The sequence below is a fragment of the Manihot esculenta genome, chromosome 2, assembly GCF_001659605.2.
Source record: "Manihot esculenta cultivar AM560-2 chromosome 2, M.esculenta_v8, whole genome shotgun sequence".
NCBI classification, from domain to species: domain Eukaryota; kingdom Viridiplantae; phylum Streptophyta; class Magnoliopsida; order Malpighiales; family Euphorbiaceae; genus Manihot; species Manihot esculenta.
This window is the reverse complement of record NC_035162.2, coordinates 11,367,779-11,388,108: the sequence shown is the minus strand read 5'-3', so window position 1 is coordinate 11,388,108 and position 20,330 is coordinate 11,367,779. Positions and strand designations below refer to the sequence as shown.

The following is a 20,330-nucleotide window of genomic DNA, read 5'->3' as shown; positions in this document are numbered from 1 at the left end:
GCCAACTTCTTCTTTCCTTCAGGTACTCATTATCCTTCCACACTCAAAACCCCCTGTAAAATACCCATAAATCTCCACATTTTCCTCAACAACAATGTCATGCCAACTTCTTCTTTCCTTCAGGTACTCATTATCCTTCCAACATGTTGACTAACCCAGGAAATTTCACAATTTTATACCTAGAGTTGGGTTTTTTTTTTTCTTTAATTATTGCTGGATGTTTAAGAAAGGTTGCCCTTATCTGTGCGCCTAATGTAAGCATAGTGATAGAAGAAATCTTAAAATATATTCGTTTTATCTCATAATATTTATTTATTTTTATTTTTTAATTATTTTAAAATTATTATTTATTTTTTATATTATAATAAAATATAAATTAATTATTATAATTTTATTTTATTTTAAAAAAAATTAAAATATTTAATAAAATTTAATATTTTTAAAATAAATATAATTAAAAAATAAATAAAAATTATCTTCCTTAATATGTATATAATTGTGATGTGTATAATTATTTTATTATAATTATTAATTATGAAGCAAGTGTCTGCTATGTTGAGCATTGTAAATGGAGTGTTCGTTTTATGGCTATTTAAGGGTATATGGAGAAGAATAGAAAACTGGAAGGGCATAAATGAAGGAACCAAGCATTCCTTATAAGAGGGAAGCTTAACGTGTGCAAATCTTGCTAAATTCAACAAACTGCTGATCTTTCTTGTTCACTTGCTATATGCAAATATTTCTTAATTCAGCAAATTGCTTCTTTAAGTGAGGTAGAAGTTTGATCATGAGGACCTTTTAAACCTTGTTGGGAGCAAAGAAGGGAAAAGAAAGAATTTCACCAATGTTATGTAGATGCTGGCAGGTGTATGCTATTGATGTCCTCTGTGCACTTGAAATGCTTTTGCAAGTTAAGCAACTGCAACAACTTAAAAATGAAGAAGAATTTGATTCTTCAGTAATTTTGTAAATCTTATATTTCCAAGATATTTGACATGAACAAGAGCTGATAATTTAGCAGAGGGTGTGATCTGCAGATGATGTGTAGAAACCAAAAGAATTTGGAGTAGGAAATGGTGACTGCTTGCAGGCAATATGCAGTCATGAATGCTGCTAAATGTTCCACCCTAGTACAACTGTAATCACTTGTGGAAGCTTTTGTTTTGCCTAGCAATTGTGGCGCACATCCTCATCATGCACAAGGGTTCTTATAGAAATGCATTACATGCTATTTCTGAGTAATTGAGCTGTGATTTTTTTATTTTTTATTTTAAATTTGATCACATGATATTTCTGTCCGAATACAGCTTGTTGTTTATATAATACAGCAAACAAGCGATCATGCACAAAATACAGGTAGGCACGATGAGAAATAAAGCTTAAAGCTTCAAGTTGATGAGCCTCTCCACAACACGTAGAGGCCTTTGAGGTGCTCTCGCAGTTTATCCCGGGGAGGGATACATTCCTTAACAGCAGGAACTTGAAGGAAATTGTCAAACCAAGTGTTTAACAGAGGCATGGTCTCTGCATCCATCACCTTTACACCTGCAATTTCCTCAACTATTTGAGTCCATGGTCGAATCCATCCTGCAGCAATCTCCAGATAGCCTATTGTTTCGCCTCCAAAGAATTTCTTCCCCTCCAAGGCGCCTTCCAAACTCTTTAGATTCTCTCGAGCCTCCTTCACTACTTTGTCTTTCTCCTCTCCTTCGGTGAGAAATGTGCGTATGATCACACCCATGCACTGCATAGAAGAGCAGAATGTATGAATGGATTTCTTAAAAGAAAATATTCTAACTTCGTATGCTAATTTTGTAGTAAATGTCATTTTTCAAGGAAATGAATACCATCTTTTATGGATTTGTTCCTGTTTGAAAATTTCTGAGCCAGTCTGTCTGAAATTGTGCAATTTACAAAAATGATGTTTCTTCACTTACCTTCTCATCTGCAAATTTTGCCCAGAAGCGTGCCTTAGCCCTTTCGTGGGGATCAAGTGGAAGGAGTGGATTTCCCTTCCAAACCTCATCTATGTACTCGATTATTACCAGAGACTCCGCCACAGGATTGCTGTTGTGCACAAGTACTGGAACTTTCTTGTGGACAGGGTTGTACAGCAACAGCAAGGGACTCTTGTTTGAGAGATCCTCTTCAATATACTCGTAATCTACCCCTTTCAGCTTCAGAGCCCATTTAACTCTAAGAGCAAAAGGACTTCCCCAGAATCCAAGCAAAGTTACCTTGTCTCCAGCCATTGTTAATTTTGTCCAAGTAGGCTATTAGTCGCAGTCTAGATGGTGCATGATCCCTTATTTTATCACTTTAGCCGCCTATGTGGACTTCTAATAAGTAGGAGTTTTTTCTCCGTGTTCATGGAAATTTTTTGAACTGACAAGATGAAAAGCACTCTATCAATGTGTTTTTGGACTAATATCAGTGTCAAGAGATCCGTGATCTCGTGGAAAAAGATGGAGCCACCAATGCCAGCGTAACAACAAACACGACTTGAAATATCTGTCATCGAAACAGTCACCTGCAATATGCTAATATGTCACTGTCTTGGTCTGTGCAGTAGAAAATTGAAAAGCGCACATGCGTAAAATTCAACACCGAAAAAGTTCCCTGATAAAGCTCACGGTGTCTCAAGACTTATCAGACACTAACGGAGTGAAAGACAAATGTGAAAGACGACAAAGCATCATTATACTGGACTAGGAAAACATCACATGTTGTGATGGCATCTGCAGAATCTTCAGGGGAATGGGAACACTGGATGTCGTTTATCTACTGCACATGGTTCTAAGTTCATATCATTTAACCAGAGTAAATCATTTGTAAAAAAAAATTCAATTGAATCTCATGCAATCACACAAAATTCTATAAGTTGAAAATTTTTCCTAAGCAGTTAAAAAAAATTTTTCATTTTAAACCTGAGAATTAAAAGATAATAATTGAATTGAATTCTCAATTTTTTTTTCATTCCAAGTAGGTTTTAATATACTAGTGCCACATCATAATGTGCAGGCAGCCAATAAGGCAAGTTCAGCTACAACTGCTGAGAAAGGATTCAAGCTGCATCAATCAGGTTCACACATCTGCAATTCTTTCAGCTAATTGAATCCAGATTCAGATCCAGCCAGCAGCAATGTACCCAGATTTTATTGTTTTACCTCCTAGAAATTGCTTCTGCACCAAACCTTTCTCCAACCTTGAACTGCTCTTGAGCTTTTTCTGCTTCCTTCTCTTTCTCCTCTCATTCCACCACAAATGTTCGCATTAGTGGCATGCACTAGAGAAGAACTTTGAAATAAGCACATAATGGAATGCAATAGAATGAATGTATTTTACAGAAGAACAAACCTGCGTGTTTTGGCCCTATCATTAGGATCTTGTGGGAAGGAAAGGACTTTCCTTCTACACCTCATTAAGGTATTCCATGATCAACAGACGTCGCCAAGGGCTTGCTTTCATTTACAAACAAAGAGAATTTTGTATGAACAGATCATACTTTTATTGCATGTCCCTTTCGGTTTCAAAAGGCCACTAGACTCCAAGGGTGAAAGGTCTTGCCCGATAACCAAACAAACAGGCACTTCCAGCCATTTTTAAGCAAATGACCATATTCACAAGTTCCATGAGATTCAAGTGGGATCTTGGGATCGTAAAATGAATAAATTCATTTATTCAATAGCATTGTCCATTACTATTTTTAATGAAAATACACTGAGAGGAGAAGGACACAATAGACAGCCCATTATTAGTTACACGAGCGTGTTAAACCCAGAATAATTTGGCATATTATGCACACCTCAATCGTAAACCTATGGCATCTGGAAATTAGCATGCCAGAGACCGAATGCCTTAAATAGGGTAGAAAAAAGAAAAAGAAAAGAAAAATATCTCGAATTCCTGCTGTAACCTCAATCCGAGAAGCATTTGGAGCTTCAAAGGCTAGATCACTTCAAGGATGATAATGCTAGTTCAACACTTTTGGATATCCGATAAACTATTGGTTCCTGCACAATGACACAACACGGTCACTAAATGCTAGTTTAGAAGCAAGAAGGAACTAAATAACACTGCATGATATCATAAAATAACAAGATTTCTTTGCGATAGAATATACCTCTTGCAGTTGGTGCCTCAAATTTAGATTTAGTTATTGTCTCAAACAATAAAATATATTTATCATATAAAGAGAGGGAAAAAACAGAGTCAACTAATAATGATAAGGATAATATGGTGGGCTATTTATCAAACCTCAACGTATAAAAATTCTTGTATGTAATTTTCACTTGTAGACAATCTATTTCATCAATCATTGGCAGGACTAACAAATAAAATTAATGATAAAGATCATTGACATTCTAAGGTGTTACTAGGATCTCCTCCACATCCCCAGGTGAGTCGCCATTTATCCATTACTCAATGAAGGCAAGGAACGATGACATAAGAGATTTGATTTACCTCCATGCTAGCTCACAAACAAGTTCTTCAGGTGCATCAGGAAGGACCTAAAATCAGCATCAGAAAAAGATATTTAGCACACTGCAAATAGGCATGACAACTATATATGGACTACTTTGGTTAACTTGCCTCATCTTTGTATGGATCACAATGATCCTTGAACCATAACCGCAAAAGCTCCTGAAAAAAGTTAATATTTTTTAAACATCAAGAGTATAAATCACATGTGCTCCACACTAAAAAATAATAAAAACCACCAAGAATGATGAATCCAAACACCATCCAAAACAAATAAATAAAGAGGCACACACGCGCAGAGAGGACATTGGCGCATACTTCCATCGTAAATGTACAACACAGATGAAAAACAATAATTAAATCAAATAACACAACTTATCAACATTTTGAGGTTCAAGACCATTCTGAAAGCGTTCTTCATGAGAATGGGCGGCAATCCAATATCTGCTTGAGTCAGGTGTATGCACCTATCATCACAAAAGACATTTAAACTCATTATGGAAGTAATTGGTCTAGGAGCACAGTATATGAGTGACTGTAAGAACAATAAATTATCATAGTGAGATTATTCCAAACCTCATCAATCAACAGAATTGAACCATCAGAGTCCTTTCCAAACTCATATTTTGTGTCTACTAATATCAAGCCATGCTCTAAAGCTACATGCTGCAAGTCGCAAGGAATGCTCTAAAGCATTTTTCATTTGAAAACAGCAGGAAAAAAGAAAAAAAAATATCTAAACCCGCACTTGAAACACTCACCAACAAATTCAACAGGAAAAACTGAGCGTTCTTTGCAATTGTAACATATTTATCAGGAGCTGCTACAATGCGTTGAGTTCTGTTAAACCACCAGAGACTCGTCTCATTTAGAACCTGAGAACAAAATAGTTACAACTAAGTTTTTTTTAACCATTTCTCAGTACAGTATATATGTTCAATCGATCAATAATCATGACTCCCCCAAGGAAAAAAAAAGCGATAGGGAAGCAAAGCCCGAAAATATCTGGCCTTTAAAGGGAATATAAGCAAGAATTCTATCAAAAGCACTCTGCCGATCAGTTGTGACCAAAACAAGATATCCCCACCGTCATAAATATCTCTTACTTACGAAATCGATCAGCTTAATTCATTTTGCTACCCATCACAACAATCAAACAAGTTTTACAAGAGATCTTTTCTCATCATACACAGGAATGCAACCAAACAAAACCTTTAGAAAAAGGGATTGAAGCCAATTTGTTTCTTGGACTCGTTTTGCATAAGAAATGGTTAACACTTTCAACTAAATAGACAGAGGCACAGAGCAAAGGAAGAGATCGAAGGGGAATTCGAATTAGGTACTGAGAGCCTGAATTATTGAGAAGGGTTTTGGGTGGGTTTAAGGTTCTTACGCATGGAGTCATCTTCGCTGCGCTCTCGAGGTCCTGACGGCTCTACGTTGTCGTTTAAAAGGAACGTATTATATATAGGGTCCAGTCGGTATATGGGCCGAATTTAGAAAAGCCAGAGCCTTATAGAGTTATAAGCGGACGCGAAGTTGGGTAATAAAATGCCACAAACTTGACTAAAAAGTAAAATCTCGTAATCATCTGGTCCTCTCTGTCCATCGCTTTCGCGTCCCAGTAAAGATTGATCTTTTTTCCCTTCCTCTTGATTATGTAAGATTTTGACCCGTATCTTGAATCTGAGATTTCTATGGTTTCCAATATCGATCCGTTTCAAAGTTCCGTTAATGACGTCTCCCAATTTGTGTTATGTGCATGTATTTTATCGCTTTCTGGGCGGATTTTATCAGTTTTGCTTCTGAATTCAAAGGAAATTTTAGCCCATAAGGTTTGATCTTTGCCCAATTTTTTCTTTTATCCTTTTAATATATTTGATTAATTGGAGTTTATTGAGGATTATTGAAAGTGGCGTTGTTATTACTTTTGATCCCTAATGTTACTCATCAAATGCATAATCGAACAGTTTCTGTTTTCAGTTTCGGTGGTTTTAGGGTTTATCTGGGGACCAAATAGAGCTCAGAGGATGAAAAGTTTGGAATAATGAAAAAATAATAATAAAGAACAATTTTTCGGCAAAACAAATGTGACTATTTTTTCTCATTCTGGGCAATCAGAACCTTATCGAATGCATTTTGATGTCAATTAAGTAGTTTGCGTAGGTGCAGAAGAGAACCTTGATGTCAATTAATCCGTCCTTTCTCTTCTTTTTTTCCCTCACAGTTTCATCTATTGTTAGCGGAATTCCCATTGGAGAGTCCTAATTCGTTATGATGAGGAAGAAGAGGAAAGGAAGTGAAACGGAAGCATGTGAGAATTTACAGAATGAAGTAACACGTAGCCATGATAAGAAATCATCAAATCTCAGGTCTCATTATTCTCTTGAAGATTACAACAGGTTAAAGAAGAGATGTAAAGAAGATGCTGGCGATGAACATGTTAGCTCTTGCAAAAGTAGGCTTGCAGGAATTGCCACTGCCCCACCTTGTGGTGCTTCATCTACATTGGTGCCACCTGGAAGAGGCCTCAAGAGGAAGATAGGGTGTATAGATACTGCTACCCAGACAGGTAGAAAGAATAAGATTGAGGATGACTATGTTTCAGGTGCCACTATCGGGCGTGGTAAATTTGGTTCAGTTTGGTTGTGTAGGTCTAAGGCAACTGGAGTAGAATTTGCTTGTAAGACTTTGCGGAAGGGTGAGGAGACAGTTCATAGGGAGGTGGAGATAATGCAGCACTTGTCTGGCCATTCTGGTGTTGTGACATTGCATGCTGTCTATGAGGAGGCAGAATGTTTTCATCTTGTGATGGAGCTATGCTCTGGGGGACGTTTGATTGACCAGATGGTCAAAGAGGGTCAGTACTCAGAACAACGGGCTGCTAATATATTTAAAGATGTGATGTCAGTTGTAAAGTATTGTCATGATATGGGAGTTGTGCACAGAGATATAAAACCAGAGAATGTACTTCTCATGAGCTCAGGGAAAATAAAGCTTGCAGATTTTGGCTTGGCCATGAGAATTTCAAATTGTAAGTCTCCTAGCTATTTTAAGCAATATTCTATTTGCTTTCTAACTCTTTTTCAAAATTGTGTTCTATTTTTTGGCAACTTACCCATATAATTTTTAGCATTCAGTTAAATTTTAAAAAATTATATGTATTTGTATATCCAGGAAGTTGATAGGACAGATTACCAAAGTACGCACTTCAGGAAATGCAAGAGGGTGGGTAGAAAATGGTGTCTCAAGTATATTTTGGTTTTAGATAAAATCACGCGTCTTTGGCAGGCAGTAACCTTAGGAAATAAGTAGGGTGAATTATTTGAGAGAGTTTTTTCTTTATCTTTCCTTCTTGTATGGAAATCTCATTTGGTGCCGTTTTGCCTAGCTCCAATTATGTGGTTTGGTCTATTAGCTGAAATAAGAATAAGGCACAGGAAATGCTGAAAAGATTTTTTCAACTTACATTTAACTTCTAATTTCAGATTAACCACAGAAAAGTCTTATATTCTTTGCAAGTTATTTTAAATACAGGTAGTATATCTGGAACATATCATAGCCATATTTCTGGTTGCCTGCTACTATCACAGTGGTACTTTGGATACTTTCATGTAGGGTTCATAAATTTCCAGAATGTGAAAGATACAAAGTTATTGAAATGTAGAAATTTATGCTTAATATGCACAATTGTGAATATGTTCTGTCATTTTCTCTAGAAACTTATATTCTCACTCCGTGAGTATCACATTGCTTATATTTTTAAAGATATCCTTGTGTAATGAAATGATGAATGCAGGTCAGACATTGTCTGGATTGGCTGGAAGTCCTGCTTATGTTGCCCCAGAAGTTTTGTCGGGAAATTACTCTGAGAAGGTTGATATATGGAGTGCCGGTGTCCTTTTACATTCTCTCTTGGTTGGTGTTCTTCCATTTCAAGGGGACTCCTTAGAAGCTGTTTTTGAGGCAATCAAGAATGTAAAGCTTGATTTCCACAGAGGGATATGGGAGTCCGTATCTAAGCCTGCGCGTGATCTAGTTTCAAGAATGTTAACCAGGGATGTTTCAGCAAGGATAACTGCAGATGAAGTGCTAAGTAAATTTCTGTTGCTTTAAGTTTTAGAAATACTCTAAGCCGTACCCTTTTCTGTTTTTTTTGTCCACTCCATCACTCCGAGTTTCGAGATTAACTCCTCCTTTGCTTTATATTATGCCATGTTCTTGTTTACTCTTTTTCTTACCATTCTTATCAAATAATTTCTATTGCATTCTGGATATATTTCTTGTTTTAATTATGATGACTCGCTAACATTGAATTGGTACTGGATCAGGGCATCCGTGGATTTTGTTCTACACTGAACGCACGTTAAAGACACTGTCCATTAAGTCCAAAATCAAGAATCAAGTTGGACCAACTTCCTGTCAATCTCCCAGTGTGCCTGTACCAGAGATGCATGCTAACAAAGTAGATGGTGGCTCTCTTGGTGAGGATTCAAATCACCATTTGTCATCCGGTAGTTGGAACAGCGCGTCAGAAGAGCAGGATGACTTCGATTTGGTGGATGCAATTACAGTGGCTGTTTCCCATGTCCAGATTTCGGAGCCAAAGAGAAGCAGGCTGTGCGGACCCACAGGTCCAATAGAGCAGCAGCATTCATCTAACCTGACGGCTAACAATCTCTGTAGAGCATTTTGATTCTAACACCCTAACTACAGTATCTCCACTGTCTTCTTTAAAACTAACATGCCTCGGTGCAACTTTGAGACTTAGGTGGAAAAGATGGCCGGAGATCAGCATAACCAAACCATATCTGTGCAATATATGTTGGTATTTCTTTGGATGGATGACTCCCAATGCTTACTGTATTGGAAATCTTGCCTAATAATGGTTTTAGGCCTGATGGAATTGGGTAATTGATGTACAGCATCTGTAAATAGAATGTTAGCGAGCAATTTTATGATTTAATTTTTCTTTGTGTGGGGCTGATGTAGTGGTTTGCAAAATCTGTCAATATAAAAAATTGCAAGATTATTTTTAAACGATGGTCAACCTGTATGATTGAAAGCCTTAACATTGGAAGCCATTACTGTTCTTGTTCTAAATGCATATTGAATATTCCACCGTCAATGGTGGATCTCAACAAAGGAAGAAAGGCTAATAAAAAAATCGTTCTTGCGGCACCATTTCAAACAAAGCGGCTGAATATGCGGGCATTACGTGAACGCCCAAGTGCCTGCAAATGAGAATTCCTCAACAAGGCTTGAACCCTAAAATCATGGACCTAAACATGATTACTACTGATTTTCTTTAATGTTATATCCACTTCAATCTCGAGATCAACTGCCCAAAAGAAGTCTTTTATGTGATAGCGAGTCTTCATTCAGCTTCATTTCATATCTAGTAAAGTATGGATTTGGAGAGAAGCACCAAGACGTTTACCAAAAAGAAGAGTTCACATCACTCGATCAAGATCATTACTTCCGTCCTTCTACTGCTCTTAATTCTCATATTTATTCAATCTCAAGCTTCCCCTTTCTACGCTTCTTCCGCATCTGAATCATGGGCTTTCTTCAACAAATGGAAAGGATTGGCATTTAATACTACTGATGGTCATGCTTTCACCGAGAATTCCAGCTACATCTCAAAGCTCCGAGACTCGGTCAGCTTCTTCCCCCTTAAAGATCTAAGGTTCGCCAAAAATGCCATGGAAGGAAACACTTGGTTTATGAGCTCCTTAAATGACACCCGTGAAGCAAATGAAGCTGAGTACCTATATTTCCCTTCTGAAATGTCCAAGGGAAGGCTTTTATGCATCAAGGGAAATGACATGAAGGACGGCACCAGGAATTCATACGCCCTGGCATGGCCAGAAGCTCTTCCACACCCCGCCAAGTTCATGGAAGGCTTGACCTTTGTGTCAGACACATACTATGATTATGTAAACTTGTGGCATGGATTATGTGCTATGGCCCCATTTGTCCGTTGGTCTATAAAGAATGATTGCCCGAGACCCACAAGATGGGTACTATTCCACTGGGGAGAACTGAGGTCTAAAATGGGATCATGGGTACAACATCTGATGGAAGCTAGCTTCGGAGAAGTCAAAATAGAGGGACTTGAAGAAGGAGATCGACCTTACTGCTTTGAGAAGGCTGTTGTTATGAGACACAATGAAGGAAGTATGGGGAAGGAAGAGAAGCTTCAGGTTTCGGATCTGTTGAGGTGTAAAACAAGGAGATTTTGCGGCATAGACCCATCAGGTAAAGGAAGAGAAGTTGATGAAAGAGGGGAACCGATAATAAAGCTAACTTTGCTCATGAGGAGCGGTTCCAGATCATTCAAGAACGCTACAGCAGTAATTGATATATTTGCAAGGGAATGCGCTAATGTGGACGGCTGCATGTTGAAGGTGGCTCAGTCTGAGGATCTAAACTTCTGTGACCAGGTTTGTAACCTTTATTCTTACATGCCTTCCTTTCTCTCCCACTCTTGCTATTAGAGGAATGACATTTCCAAGTAAACCTGTTAAAAGTGTAGCCACTGGATGCATGCATGCAACACGACTGATTCTTGCATTTCTCTTACTTTTTGCCATATTTCTGGATCCCAAGCTCTCTCTTGGTGGCAAGGCAATACGACTGGCTTTAAGTAATAAAAGAAAAGATAAATTGATAAAATGACCATTGCAGCTTGCATATCAATTGTATTACTTCTCCTCTGTTTTCCCTGCAGGTAAGAGTAATGACCAACACCGACGTTGTTGCTTCCCCACACGGCGCTCAACTTACAAACATGCTCTTCATGGACAGAAACAGTAGCGTTATGGAGTTCTTCCCTAAAGGGTGGTTTGAGCTTGCAGGCATAGGTCAGTATGCTCATCACTGGATGGCAGATCAATCTGGGATGAACCACCAAGGTTCATGGTGGGAACCATTGGAAAAAAAAGAATGTCCCTCTCCACAACATGATCTTGAGTGCTTCAACTTCTACAAAGATGGGAAAGTGGGCCACAATGAAACCCATTTTGCAGAGTGGGCAAGAACTGTTCTCAATCAAGTTAAAGCAAGGAAGATGGCAGATGCTATTAAAACTTCCGTAAACAAACCACTGCCATACTCAACAGCCTGCGGTTGCTAGCATATTTGTTCAAATTTACAATTTTACAAATTGTACTGCACAACTGTTTTGTAAAAGCTCAATTGCATGGAATAGCTTCGCTTATACATCAACCAGAAATCGAGCATAGCGATGATCTCTTTGCTACACAATAGCTAGGATTTAACTACAATATCGATGTTAAATACAGAAGCTAATGTAAAGATATTACAAATGGATCCTGCATTTCGCCTCCCAAATCCCAATCTACACATTTAGTGCCCATTGATCTCGACATCTTTTCAGTGGCCAACAGTAATCTCTCATCTTCTGGAAAATTTGGACCACATGTAGACAACAAAGAAACAGAATAGTGCAAAAAGCACCACATGGACAACATGATTTCCACCATTCCTAATGATGCTCTTGTTCAATTTCCTTATGTTGTTCTTTACACCTGCTTGAGCTTTTATCACGGTCATTTGCTGTTATGTCACAAAATTGAGACCTCAGAAAAAATAAACAAAGTTTTAAAGCACAGAAGCTCCAAATAGTGAGCACCATATACTTTATAATATAATACTCATCACTAAACTTTACACAATAAATAAAGTTCTACACATACTACAGATTTATTTAGATTTTAGGCTTCACGTAGTGATCGCACATTCACAATCACTGTTTTAGTTCCTTTTTCCTATACGCTAACTGATACCAGCATTCCCCTTTTATTTTATTCATTTCCTTTCCAGTAATCAAATTGCCAATATTTAAAAATTCATGCATATAGATAATGAAAATCTAATTGGGGAAGATTTGAGCTGATAACCTCTGCGCAGATAAGACGCCTGTGGCCGCCTAAGCCACCAATAGAAACTTTTAATTTCACACTATCATGTGACGTCCTCAAAGTTCAGAGATATTAATCATCACCTTCTCGTTACCATATTGATATTTCATGTTGTGGATTACCGATGTTTATATCAATTCAATCAAACTCAGAAATATGAGGTTTCAACATAGCTAATCAAATAGAAACTTTTAATTTCACACTATCATGTGACGTCCTCAAAGTTCAGAGATATTAATCATCACCTTCTCGTTACCATATTGATATTTCATGTTGTGGATTACCGATGTTTATATCAATTCAATCAAACTCAGAAATATGAGGTTTCAACATAGCTAATCAAATAGAAGTTTGGCTAGGCTGCAGTTACAATATTAAGCAAACAAAAAAAAAAAGAAGGAGGCAGTACAATGTATTAAAACTTAATACAGAGTTGCAAAAATTATCAAGAAAGGACATTCTAATTGGAAACTTACCAACTGATCCAAGAAATTCTTCTGGAACTTTGCTTCTGTTTCTATCTCTTGTGCCACCTGCAGCATATACTTGTATAAGAACTAACAGACCAAAATAAAATCTAAAGAGAACTTTAAACATTTTAACAATGATATGATAAGATTAGACCAAGAAAAAAAAAACCATCGATGTTAAGGGTCAAGTGGGAGCAAGTAGGAAAGGAACACAAATGTGTAAATAAATGTAATATAAAGCATAAAACTCACAAAATGTAACAGAATATTCAAACGCATAAAAGTTAGAGATTTTCAGTTGGTAGAGATGTAGGCTTAGGAAAAGATTAATTTGATTCACCTTTGAAGTGCTAAAAAAAAAGATTATGCAGTACATCTATGGCGAGGTTTTCTGAATTTCTCCACATAAGCAGATAATATAACGTAACTCAGAGTGGAACATGAGAATTAACTTTGAACGCCTAACTGAACTCTGGAAGTATTATTAACAATTTATTTAAATTAAAAAAATATATCTTCCCTTGAAGTTCCTAATTTACAACCATCTTATTCATGAACACACGCAAAAGAATACTAACAATGCGTTACAACATTGCTCGTAAGCTCACGACACAGACAACTAGAGGCCAAAATTTTAATCAAAATTCACTGCCCTGGACATTGCTTGAAATAAAATTAGACTAGCGCAGTCCTTGAGATTTGAGATCCTCAATGGCACCATTTATAGCCATTTATGTCAAAAACTGCTTCGCCCTTGCTCTAATGGAAACCGATTAACTAAATATCAAGCTTAATCCACTCGTACCTTCAACATACAAAAAAAAAAATCCAACTAATATTACAATTAGCAAGAAATTTTACTAAAAAATTTTCAACATATTCCCCATTTGGTGATTGCTATTGCTTCACTATATGAGCCAAATAATTCAATTTAAAAAATGAGGAGGGTAACTCACATTTCTCAATTGCCTAACTTGGCTGCGGAGACAGGAAATCTCATCATCGAAGTCAGCTTGCATCGGATCAATCCGTAATTGTATTTCATCGGAGCCCGCCACCGGTCTCGTGCTGAGTCCTTGCCTGCACATACACACATAAATAATGACAGATAATAGACTATAATGACTAATCAAAACAGATGAACCCTAAGCGGACGAATCAGGGAGGGATTCGATACCTTGATCTGTACAGAGCAGCACCACCGTTGCTCGAATTGGCGGCCATCGAAGAGAATTTTCAGCGGTCAAATCGAAATCAAAACAAAATAGGGTATATAATTTTTTGAACAGTTTTTTGAAAATTAAAAAAATCAAACCATATTATATCCTCCGTTGATTTTCCAAATGATCGGATAGTGCATTACGGGCTGGCGTTTATATGTAGACGTGGCGGCGGTTCTGTCCGAGCCTGATCAGATATGGGTCGAAATGGTTGATATAGGGACTAATCAAGACATTATCAAAAGTTCTACTTTGATCTCATTTCCAATTCAATTTAATTTTAGTCAATTTAATCATCAAGTTTAAAACACTTAACCTCAAATTAAATTAATCAATTTGATTAAATTTAAAATCAATTTATAAACGCCCAAGTTCAAAATTATATCTTATGCTTTTTGTTAAAATATATGAATTTTTTTTTAATACTAATCATTTTAATTTTGTTAATTTAACTTAATTGTATAGCACTATAGTTAATTTTCTTCAATTTTATCAAATTGAAATATTTCTAAACAAAATTTAGATAATCTTATACAAATTTAATATGTATTGAATTAAATACTACAATAATAAATTTACTTAATTATACAATACAATTTAAATAACTAAATTAAATTTCAAATCAAATATTTGTATTTTATTTTACTTTATAACAAATAAATATACTTAATTAAAAGAGTTTAAAACATATTAATATTAAATATCGTTAAATATATTTTTTAAATAAAATAGAACCATATCACTCCCTACATTTTTTATTTTTAAAAAAGAATTTCATTTTGTTCTTAAATATTTAAGATTAGTAATGGTTTACTTTTTTTAATATGAACATAAAAAATAAATGATATTGAATTTTTTTTTACCACTTTTAGCATAGTTTTATTTGGATTTGGGCTCAACGTCTGGATGGACGGGAGTATGTTGTTTAATTATATTTTTGTCTGATATAAATGATTTAAAATAAAATAAATTTTAAAAAATATTGTATAATTTTATATTTTATTCAGTGAAAAATATTTTTAATTAAAAAAATAATTTTTTATTTAAAAAAATTATAATAAAATAAATTAATTAAATTAAATTATTATAAAATTCTTAAAACAGAAATATATGAATATCAAAAATATAATTTATGCTTAAATAAATTAAAATATATGAGACATGTTAACGTTATCTTTCTATTTAATAAATTAATATATAAGTAATTTTTATTTAAATTGATATATCATTTTTTTTTTTTTGGAAAATGGATATATCATTAAATTTATATACAAATATAAAGTTTCTTTTATATATAAATTATATAAATTTATATTTTTATATTTTAAATTTATTATAATTCGAGTATAATAAATTTTTTATTTATTATAATAGCTCGATATATCAGAGTGATAGATATTCAATTTAATTTTATTTGATTTTATTTTAGCATGATTCAATTTAATTTATCTAATTTAACATGATTTGATTAAATTTGATGGTTAAATTTTAAAAATGTGTTTTTTTAAATGAGAATCTAATATTTGATTAAAATCAACTCAAACAAAAATTAATTTAATTAATATTATATTTAATTTTTGTTTACGTTATACTAAAATATTTTTCATATTTTTTAAAAATTGTTATATTAAATTATTTGAATTAATTTAATTTAAAATATTTTTTTAAGTAAATGTAGATAAGTTTTATTAAAAATTATCAAATCTCAATAGAGGTAAAATACAAATAGGAAGTGTAACCGTCCATTTCACTTTATTTATCAAAAAATGGATAGCTTTATCTAATATATATATTATGTCATTAACAGATTTAGGAATATAATAAATATTAACACTATTTATCTAATCAATTAGAGTCTTACAATCATAAATAACTGAATTAAAGGTCGAGTAATCCATGTAACTGGATCAATAATAGTCCAAATGCTAAGTTGAGCATCTGACTCCACAATCACCTTGGACTATCCCTCACTTTTAATCCAGCTAAAACATTTTCCAATAATTAAAATTTCAATAATTTTTACTCCAACATCACCAAAAATTAAAATTATCGATTTAATTTAGAGTATTTAAAATTATTTTACCGTACGTAAGGTTTACTTAGTATCTTAAAAAGATAAACTATGTAATTTAAATAGTGAAGATGACAAATTTTACTTAACTATTACTAATAATTAAGACAAATTACACAAACTGACACTTTCAATTTGTATTAGTTTTAATTTAATAATGATTTTAAATAGTTTTGTTAGGTCAGGAAATCAAAATATTAATATTAATTAATTATTATAAAAAAAATTTTAAATTAAATTTGAAAAACCAATAATAAATTGGGATATAACTTTTAATATAATAAATATATTTTATACACGTCATATATAAATTAATTTCATTAATTGTTTGTATCAATATTAAAATGATTTAAATATTTTTTTAATTTTTAACATGTTTTAATTTATTAAATTATTAGAAAATTATATAAAAATAAAATATTAAAAAAGAGCAAAAAGATGAAATTTCATTATAAAATTAACCCTTTTATATATTAATTTTTTTTTAAAATTCTTTATATTTATAAAATTGTAGGATTAGAAGTCATTCTGTCTGCTTGATGAGACGAAAATTTTGATTTAAGCGAATGTAATAGCTAAAAAATTTTAAATACCATCAAAAACTAATTTAAAAGTTTTTTAAATAAATAAATAAAATAAATAAAGTCACACTCACAAATTTTATTTTATAATAAATGTATTCGAGTAAATTTGAGAAATTTTAAATTTTATTCATTTAATTTTTAATTTTTAATTTAAGAAAAATTAAAATAAAATGAAAATATGTTAAATTTAACTTAAAATTCATTAATTAATAAAATTGAACAGAATAACAGTATTGATAAAAAAAATACATACTTATCAAAATTTTTTAATATGTGATTTAAGTTTTGTCCACACAAATTAAGAATAACGATAAATATATTAAATTTTAATAAAAAATATTATATTATTTTTCCCATTAAAATGTCTATACAAATACAATACATTTAATTAATATTTTATAAATATTTTATTTATTAACGGGTGAATTAGAAAAATATAATAAAGTAAAAAAAATTTATAAAATGACAAATAAAAAAAACTGGAGGAGCAATTAAAATAAAAAATATTTATTTTAGATTATTTTATTAATTGACTAAAATTTTAAGTTATATTTTAATTTATTATTGACTTTTTTAAGTTTGAGTTATTAAATTGATTTAATTTTATTATATAAATTTTAAAATTAATGTAAACGATTGACCTTTTAAGCATTAAGGAATTAATATGGCTATATTTTCTAGACATTCACCCAGGGTTATTTGTGGTCGTACATTTCTCTTCCCATGTCTTTCACACGGGTCAAACTAAACGCGTGCCTCCACTCGCACACATGCAACGCACTTAAACCAGAAAAATCAGTCATTTTAATCTAACTTTCATTTCTCACCCTTCGATTAGCCTACATCACTCCCTACGTCACTCTTAGTAAGCACGTGTTCGTTGTTTATTCAGGCCAACTGAGGCTGCATCTGGCTAAGCGTTTCACGCTTTCGCCCATTCCTATATAAGAGCCTCCAGTGATACAGTTAATGAAAAGTCTTTGGCTGAATAACAAGAAAGAACAGAATCAAAATCAACTAAGAGAAAAATATAAAAAAATGGGAAAGGAAGCAGAGAAGGTGAGGAAACCTAGGCTTCTATGCCTCCATGGATTTCGAACAAGCGGAGAAATTCTCAAGAAGCAGGTCCACAAGTGGCCTGAATCAGTTGTTCAAAAGCTCGATCTGGTTTTCCTAGACGCGCCTTATCCTGCCCAAGGCAAATCGGACGTTGAAGGGATCTTTGAACCTCCTTATTACGAATGGTTCCAGTTCAATAAGGTTCGTTTCATATTCTATCTTCAGTAAACGTTTGATTCTGCTCCAGTTTTTGAAGGAAAAAGAAAAATATTCTTGAGTTAATTTTCTCTCAGGAATTTACGGAGTACACGAATTTTGACGAGTGTCTTGCTTACATCGAGGATTTCATGATTAAGCACGGACCATTTGATGGTCTCTTGGGTTTCTCTCAGGCTAGTAAACTATATTTTCTTTATTGAATTGCTCTCTAATTTCTCTTTTTGTTAATGTCAATTGATTCTGTTGTTTTTATTACTGATTCATGGCATGTGCACGAATGATGCAGGGGGCAATATTATCGGCGGGCCTGCCGGGGCTGCAAGCCAAAGTAAGTCGATGTTTTCATTGATTATTATGTTGTTTTTATTTTTTAATTAAGATATTGTGAAAGAAACAAAGCGACGTAGCTTTGTTTTTACGTTTTTTATTTGTTTATTCATTTTCTATGGCTGATTATGTATTTGCAGGGTGTGGCTCTAACGAAGGTACCAAAAATAAAGTTCCTTATAATAATCGGAGGGGCTAAGTTTAAAGCAACATCTGTGGCCGAGAAGGCTTATGGTTCTCCAATTCAGTGCCCATCCCTCCACTTTTTAGGTATATATTTCTCACGTTGTACAGGTCATACTAATTCCGTTAAGAAAATCAATGGCTTATTCACCTGAAGGTTGTGGTTGCCTAGTGGAAGAGGACTTAAACCCAAGAAAATGTATTATGCATACTAATGGCTGGCGTGATTGATTTGTTGCAGGAGAGATGGACTTCTTGAAGCCATATGGATTGGAGCTCTTAGAATCATGCGTAGACAGTGTTGTGGTTAAGCATCCAAAGGGCCATACCATACCAAGACTGGGTAAAGACAACATTAACATTCTCTTTTCTTGCATATCATTTTTTTTTTGTGGTATTTTGCTGCTATGTGTGTGTTCAGGGTTTGCTCATCGCTTGTCATCTCTTTCTTCCTTTCAGATGAACAAGGCCTGGAAACCACTACGAGCTTCATTGAGAAGATTGAAAATATGTTGGCCAAGACAGAAAGTACTGATAGTCTTATAGTGTAGTCTGATATTGATAGGCATCAGAAAGAATTCACTTTGTTGTAGTTGATCTATTTACATTACCTTGTAACAATTTATACTTCCTACATTGAAATGTTATTTTACTATTCATTTGAACATTTTTTTTAAAACATCCTAAATGTTATTTTCGTTGAATATCCATGGAAAAGCTAATACAAGGTGGGTCTTTGTATGTGTACTTTTTTCAGGAGCTTAAGGTCAATCATTTTGGACATAAGAGCCATTTTTTTTTGCAGAGAAAGGAAAGAGCAGATCTAAAGTCCATCCTGGCTAAAAAAAATAAGAAACATTAAAGATCACAACTAAAAACCCAAATCTGCCAACATATAAAACTAACTCAACAAAACCATATACAAGACTAACCCAAATAAAAACCCAAAGCATATGAATCATCCATCATGAGAAACGGGTCAACCCGCTGGAGGGAAAAAATCCAAAGCAGGGCAGTAATCATCTTTCTCATCTAGACTTGCACAGGAACTTAGGAGGGGAGGAAAAAGACATACGTTTAGGAAAACGACCAAGAACATTTTCTATTTAAAGATTTCCTCCAAAAAACTCACAAAGTTGAATTAGCCCATGATAGAAACAAAAAGAGCATGCAGAACTTATGTGATGAGGAAGATCTGAAACCAATGAGATCCACGGGTGGTGAAGCAGAGCTCTTACACTTTAATGGCCATTAAGAGACTGGATGCTCATAGAAGGCACCAATAACGTTCCCAGAGGTGACTTACACCGCTAACAAAATGCAATCCGTTAATTAAAAGCTTGGTTTCTCGTTGGCAAGGTAATACTGTCAATAAGTCCAACCTGCAAACAACTACACCAAAAAGCATATCATAATGCAAACCACGCTAAAAGAAACAGATAAAATAAAAAATAAATTTATAAAAACCCTTTCTCTACAGCACCGGATCTGTAAAAAAAAATCAAAAGAAAACTTATTTCACACAAAATTCTGTCCAGAGGTGGGGAGGGAGAGACCAAAAAGAAAAAAAAAAAAAAAAAAAAAATGCTCTCTCTACGAGAGCGATAGAGAGACTTCGGCCAATTCACAGGTTCCAATTAAGAGCCATCAATTTTTCTTTAGACAAAAAGAGCATCAATTTCGTGCTACTTCTCTATCTTCATGCCAAAGTTGCATTTGTTTTGTGGAAAACGAATTCAGTTATAAAAATGAAATATTTATATAATATT

At 34.0% G+C, this 20,330-nt stretch overlaps 6 protein-coding genes across 11 annotated transcripts; 3 read left to right on the top strand and 3 right to left on the bottom strand.

Annotated features, from left to right (window-relative positions):
* Positions 1–1,231: 1,231 nt before the first annotated feature.
* LOC110607058 (glutathione transferase GST 23) lies at positions 1,232–3,516 on the bottom strand. 2 transcript variants are annotated; one of them, XM_021746116.2, is made up of 3 exons: positions 3,168–3,516; positions 1,938–2,530; positions 1,232–1,744 (listed from the first exon to the last, which is right to left on the bottom strand). In XM_021746116.2, the coding sequence occupies exons 2-3, from the start codon at positions 2,250–2,252 to the stop codon at positions 1,388–1,390; spliced, it is 672 nt and encodes a 223-aa protein (XP_021601808.1). In that variant the 5' UTR covers positions 2,253–2,530; positions 3,168–3,516; the 3' UTR covers positions 1,232–1,387. The 2 variants fall into 2 exon arrangements, with proteins under 2 accessions (XP_021601808.1, XP_043810159.1); XM_043954224.1 differs by having other exon boundaries at positions 1,938–3,286; positions 3,358–3,516.
* Positions 3,517–3,662: 146 nt separating this feature from the next.
* On the bottom strand, positions 3,663–5,973 carry LOC110607067 (phosphoribosylaminoimidazole-succinocarboxamide synthase, chloroplastic). Of its 3 annotated transcripts, none has more exons than XM_043954225.1 (7): positions 5,876–5,967; positions 5,244–5,357; positions 5,059–5,148; positions 4,857–4,949; positions 4,594–4,644; positions 4,465–4,511; positions 3,663–4,013 (listed from the first exon to the last, which is right to left on the bottom strand). In XM_043954225.1, the coding sequence occupies exons 1-7, from the start codon at positions 5,885–5,887 to the stop codon at positions 4,004–4,006; spliced, it is 417 nt and encodes a 138-aa protein (XP_043810160.1). In that variant the 5' UTR covers positions 5,888–5,967; the 3' UTR covers positions 3,663–4,003. The 3 variants fall into 3 exon arrangements, with proteins under 3 accessions (XP_043810160.1, XP_043810161.1, XP_043810162.1); XM_043954226.1 differs by having other exon boundaries at positions 4,866–4,949; XM_043954227.1 differs by lacking the exon at positions 5,059–5,148 and having other exon boundaries at positions 5,876–5,973.
* Positions 5,974–6,028: 55 nt separating this feature from the next.
* LOC110609033 (serine/threonine-protein kinase PEPKR2) lies at positions 6,029–9,456 on the top strand. 3 transcript variants are annotated; one of them, XM_021748344.2, is made up of 5 exons: positions 6,029–6,142; positions 6,280–6,317; positions 6,710–7,516; positions 8,282–8,578; positions 8,814–9,456. In XM_021748344.2, the coding sequence occupies exons 3-5, from the start codon at positions 6,757–6,759 to the stop codon at positions 9,176–9,178; spliced, it is 1,422 nt and encodes a 473-aa protein (XP_021604036.1). In that variant the 5' UTR covers positions 6,029–6,142; positions 6,280–6,317; positions 6,710–6,756; the 3' UTR covers positions 9,179–9,456. The 3 variants fall into 3 exon arrangements, with proteins under 3 accessions (XP_021604036.1, XP_043810158.1, XP_043810157.1); XM_043954223.1 differs by lacking the exon at positions 6,280–6,317 and having other exon boundaries at positions 6,067–6,142; XM_043954222.1 differs by having other exon boundaries at positions 6,086–6,317.
* A 139-nt stretch (positions 9,457–9,595) lies between these two features.
* Positions 9,596–11,712, top strand: LOC110609032. Its single transcript, XM_021748343.2, has 2 exons — positions 9,596–10,928; positions 11,216–11,712. Exons 1-2 carry the CDS (start codon positions 9,891–9,893, stop codon positions 11,618–11,620), a joined length of 1,443 nt encoding a protein of 480 aa, XP_021604035.1. The 5' UTR covers positions 9,596–9,890; the 3' UTR covers positions 11,621–11,712.
* LOC110609034 (bet1-like protein At4g14600) lies at positions 11,575–14,280 on the bottom strand. Its single transcript, XM_021748345.2, has 4 exons — positions 14,076–14,280; positions 13,855–13,978; positions 12,905–12,961; positions 11,575–12,063 (listed from the first exon to the last, which is right to left on the bottom strand). The coding sequence occupies exons 1-4, from the start codon at positions 14,120–14,122 to the stop codon at positions 11,902–11,904; spliced, it is 390 nt and encodes a 129-aa protein (XP_021604037.1). The 5' UTR covers positions 14,123–14,280; the 3' UTR covers positions 11,575–11,901.
* Positions 14,281–17,735: 3,455 nt separating this feature from the next.
* On the top strand, positions 17,736–19,265 carry LOC110608105 (esterase FUS5). Its single transcript, XM_021747315.2, has 6 exons — positions 17,736–18,033; positions 18,126–18,224; positions 18,338–18,379; positions 18,519–18,648; positions 18,803–18,904; positions 19,021–19,265. The coding sequence occupies exons 1-6, from the start codon at positions 17,743–17,745 to the stop codon at positions 19,110–19,112; spliced, it is 756 nt and encodes a 251-aa protein (XP_021603007.1). The 5' UTR covers positions 17,736–17,742; the 3' UTR covers positions 19,113–19,265.
* Positions 19,266–20,330: the final 1,065 nt, after the last annotated feature.

What these genes read in the sequence shown, in the direction of transcription:
- LOC110607058 (XM_021746116.2), bottom strand. Translation starts at nt 2,252, where the DNA reads ATGGCTGGAGACAAGGTAACTTTGCTTGGATTCTGGGGAAGTCCTTTT. An exon ending in CAAAATTTGCAGATGAGAAG is followed by an intron (nt 1,745 to 1,937) that starts GTAAGTGAAGAA and finishes TCTTCTATGCAG; the next exon opens with TGCATGGGTGTGATCATACG.
- LOC110607067 (XM_043954225.1), bottom strand. An exon ending in TTTTCCTGTTGAATTTGTTG is followed by an intron (nt 5,149 to 5,243) that starts GTGAGTGTTTCA and finishes TGCGACTTGCAG; the next exon opens with CATGTAGCTTTAGAGCATGG. An exon ending in GTGATCCATACAAAGATGAG is followed by an intron (nt 4,512 to 4,593) that starts GCAAGTTAACCA and finishes TGCTGATTTTAG; the next exon opens with GTCCTTCCTGATGCACCTGA.
- LOC110609033 (XM_021748344.2), top strand. Translation starts at nt 6,757, where the DNA reads ATGATGAGGAAGAAGAGGAAAGGAAGTGAAACGGAAGCATGTGAGAAT. An exon ending in GGCCATGAGAATTTCAAATT is followed by an intron (nt 7,517 to 8,281) that starts GTAAGTCTCCTA and finishes TGATGAATGCAG; the next exon opens with GTCAGACATTGTCTGGATTG. An exon ending in AACTGCAGATGAAGTGCTAA is followed by an intron (nt 8,579 to 8,813) that starts GTAAATTTCTGT and finishes GTACTGGATCAG; the next exon opens with GGCATCCGTGGATTTTGTTC.
- LOC110609032 (XM_021748343.2), top strand. Translation starts at nt 9,891, where the DNA reads ATGGATTTGGAGAGAAGCACCAAGACGTTTACCAAAAAGAAGAGTTCA. An exon ending in ATCTAAACTTCTGTGACCAG is followed by an intron (nt 10,929 to 11,215) that starts GTTTGTAACCTT and finishes TTTTCCCTGCAG; the next exon opens with GTAAGAGTAATGACCAACAC.
- LOC110609034 (XM_021748345.2), bottom strand. Translation starts at nt 14,122, where the DNA reads ATGGCCGCCAATTCGAGCAACGGTGGTGCTGCTCTGTACAGATCAAG. An exon ending in GCTGCTCTGTACAGATCAAG is followed by an intron (nt 13,979 to 14,075) that starts GTATCGAATCCC and finishes GTGTATGTGCAG; the next exon opens with GCAAGGACTCAGCACGAGAC. An exon ending in AAGTTAGGCAATTGAGAAAT is followed by an intron (nt 12,962 to 13,854) that starts GTGAGTTACCCT and finishes TATATGCTGCAG; the next exon opens with GTGGCACAAGAGATAGAAAC.
- LOC110608105 (XM_021747315.2), top strand. Translation starts at nt 17,743, where the DNA reads ATGAAAAGTCTTTGGCTGAATAACAAGAAAGAACAGAATCAAAATCAA. An exon ending in CCCATCCCTCCACTTTTTAG is followed by an intron (nt 18,649 to 18,802) that starts GTATATATTTCT and finishes GATTTGTTGCAG; the next exon opens with GAGAGATGGACTTCTTGAAG. An exon ending in CCATACCATACCAAGACTGG is followed by an intron (nt 18,905 to 19,020) that starts GTAAAGACAACA and finishes TCTTCCTTTCAG; the next exon opens with ATGAACAAGGCCTGGAAACC.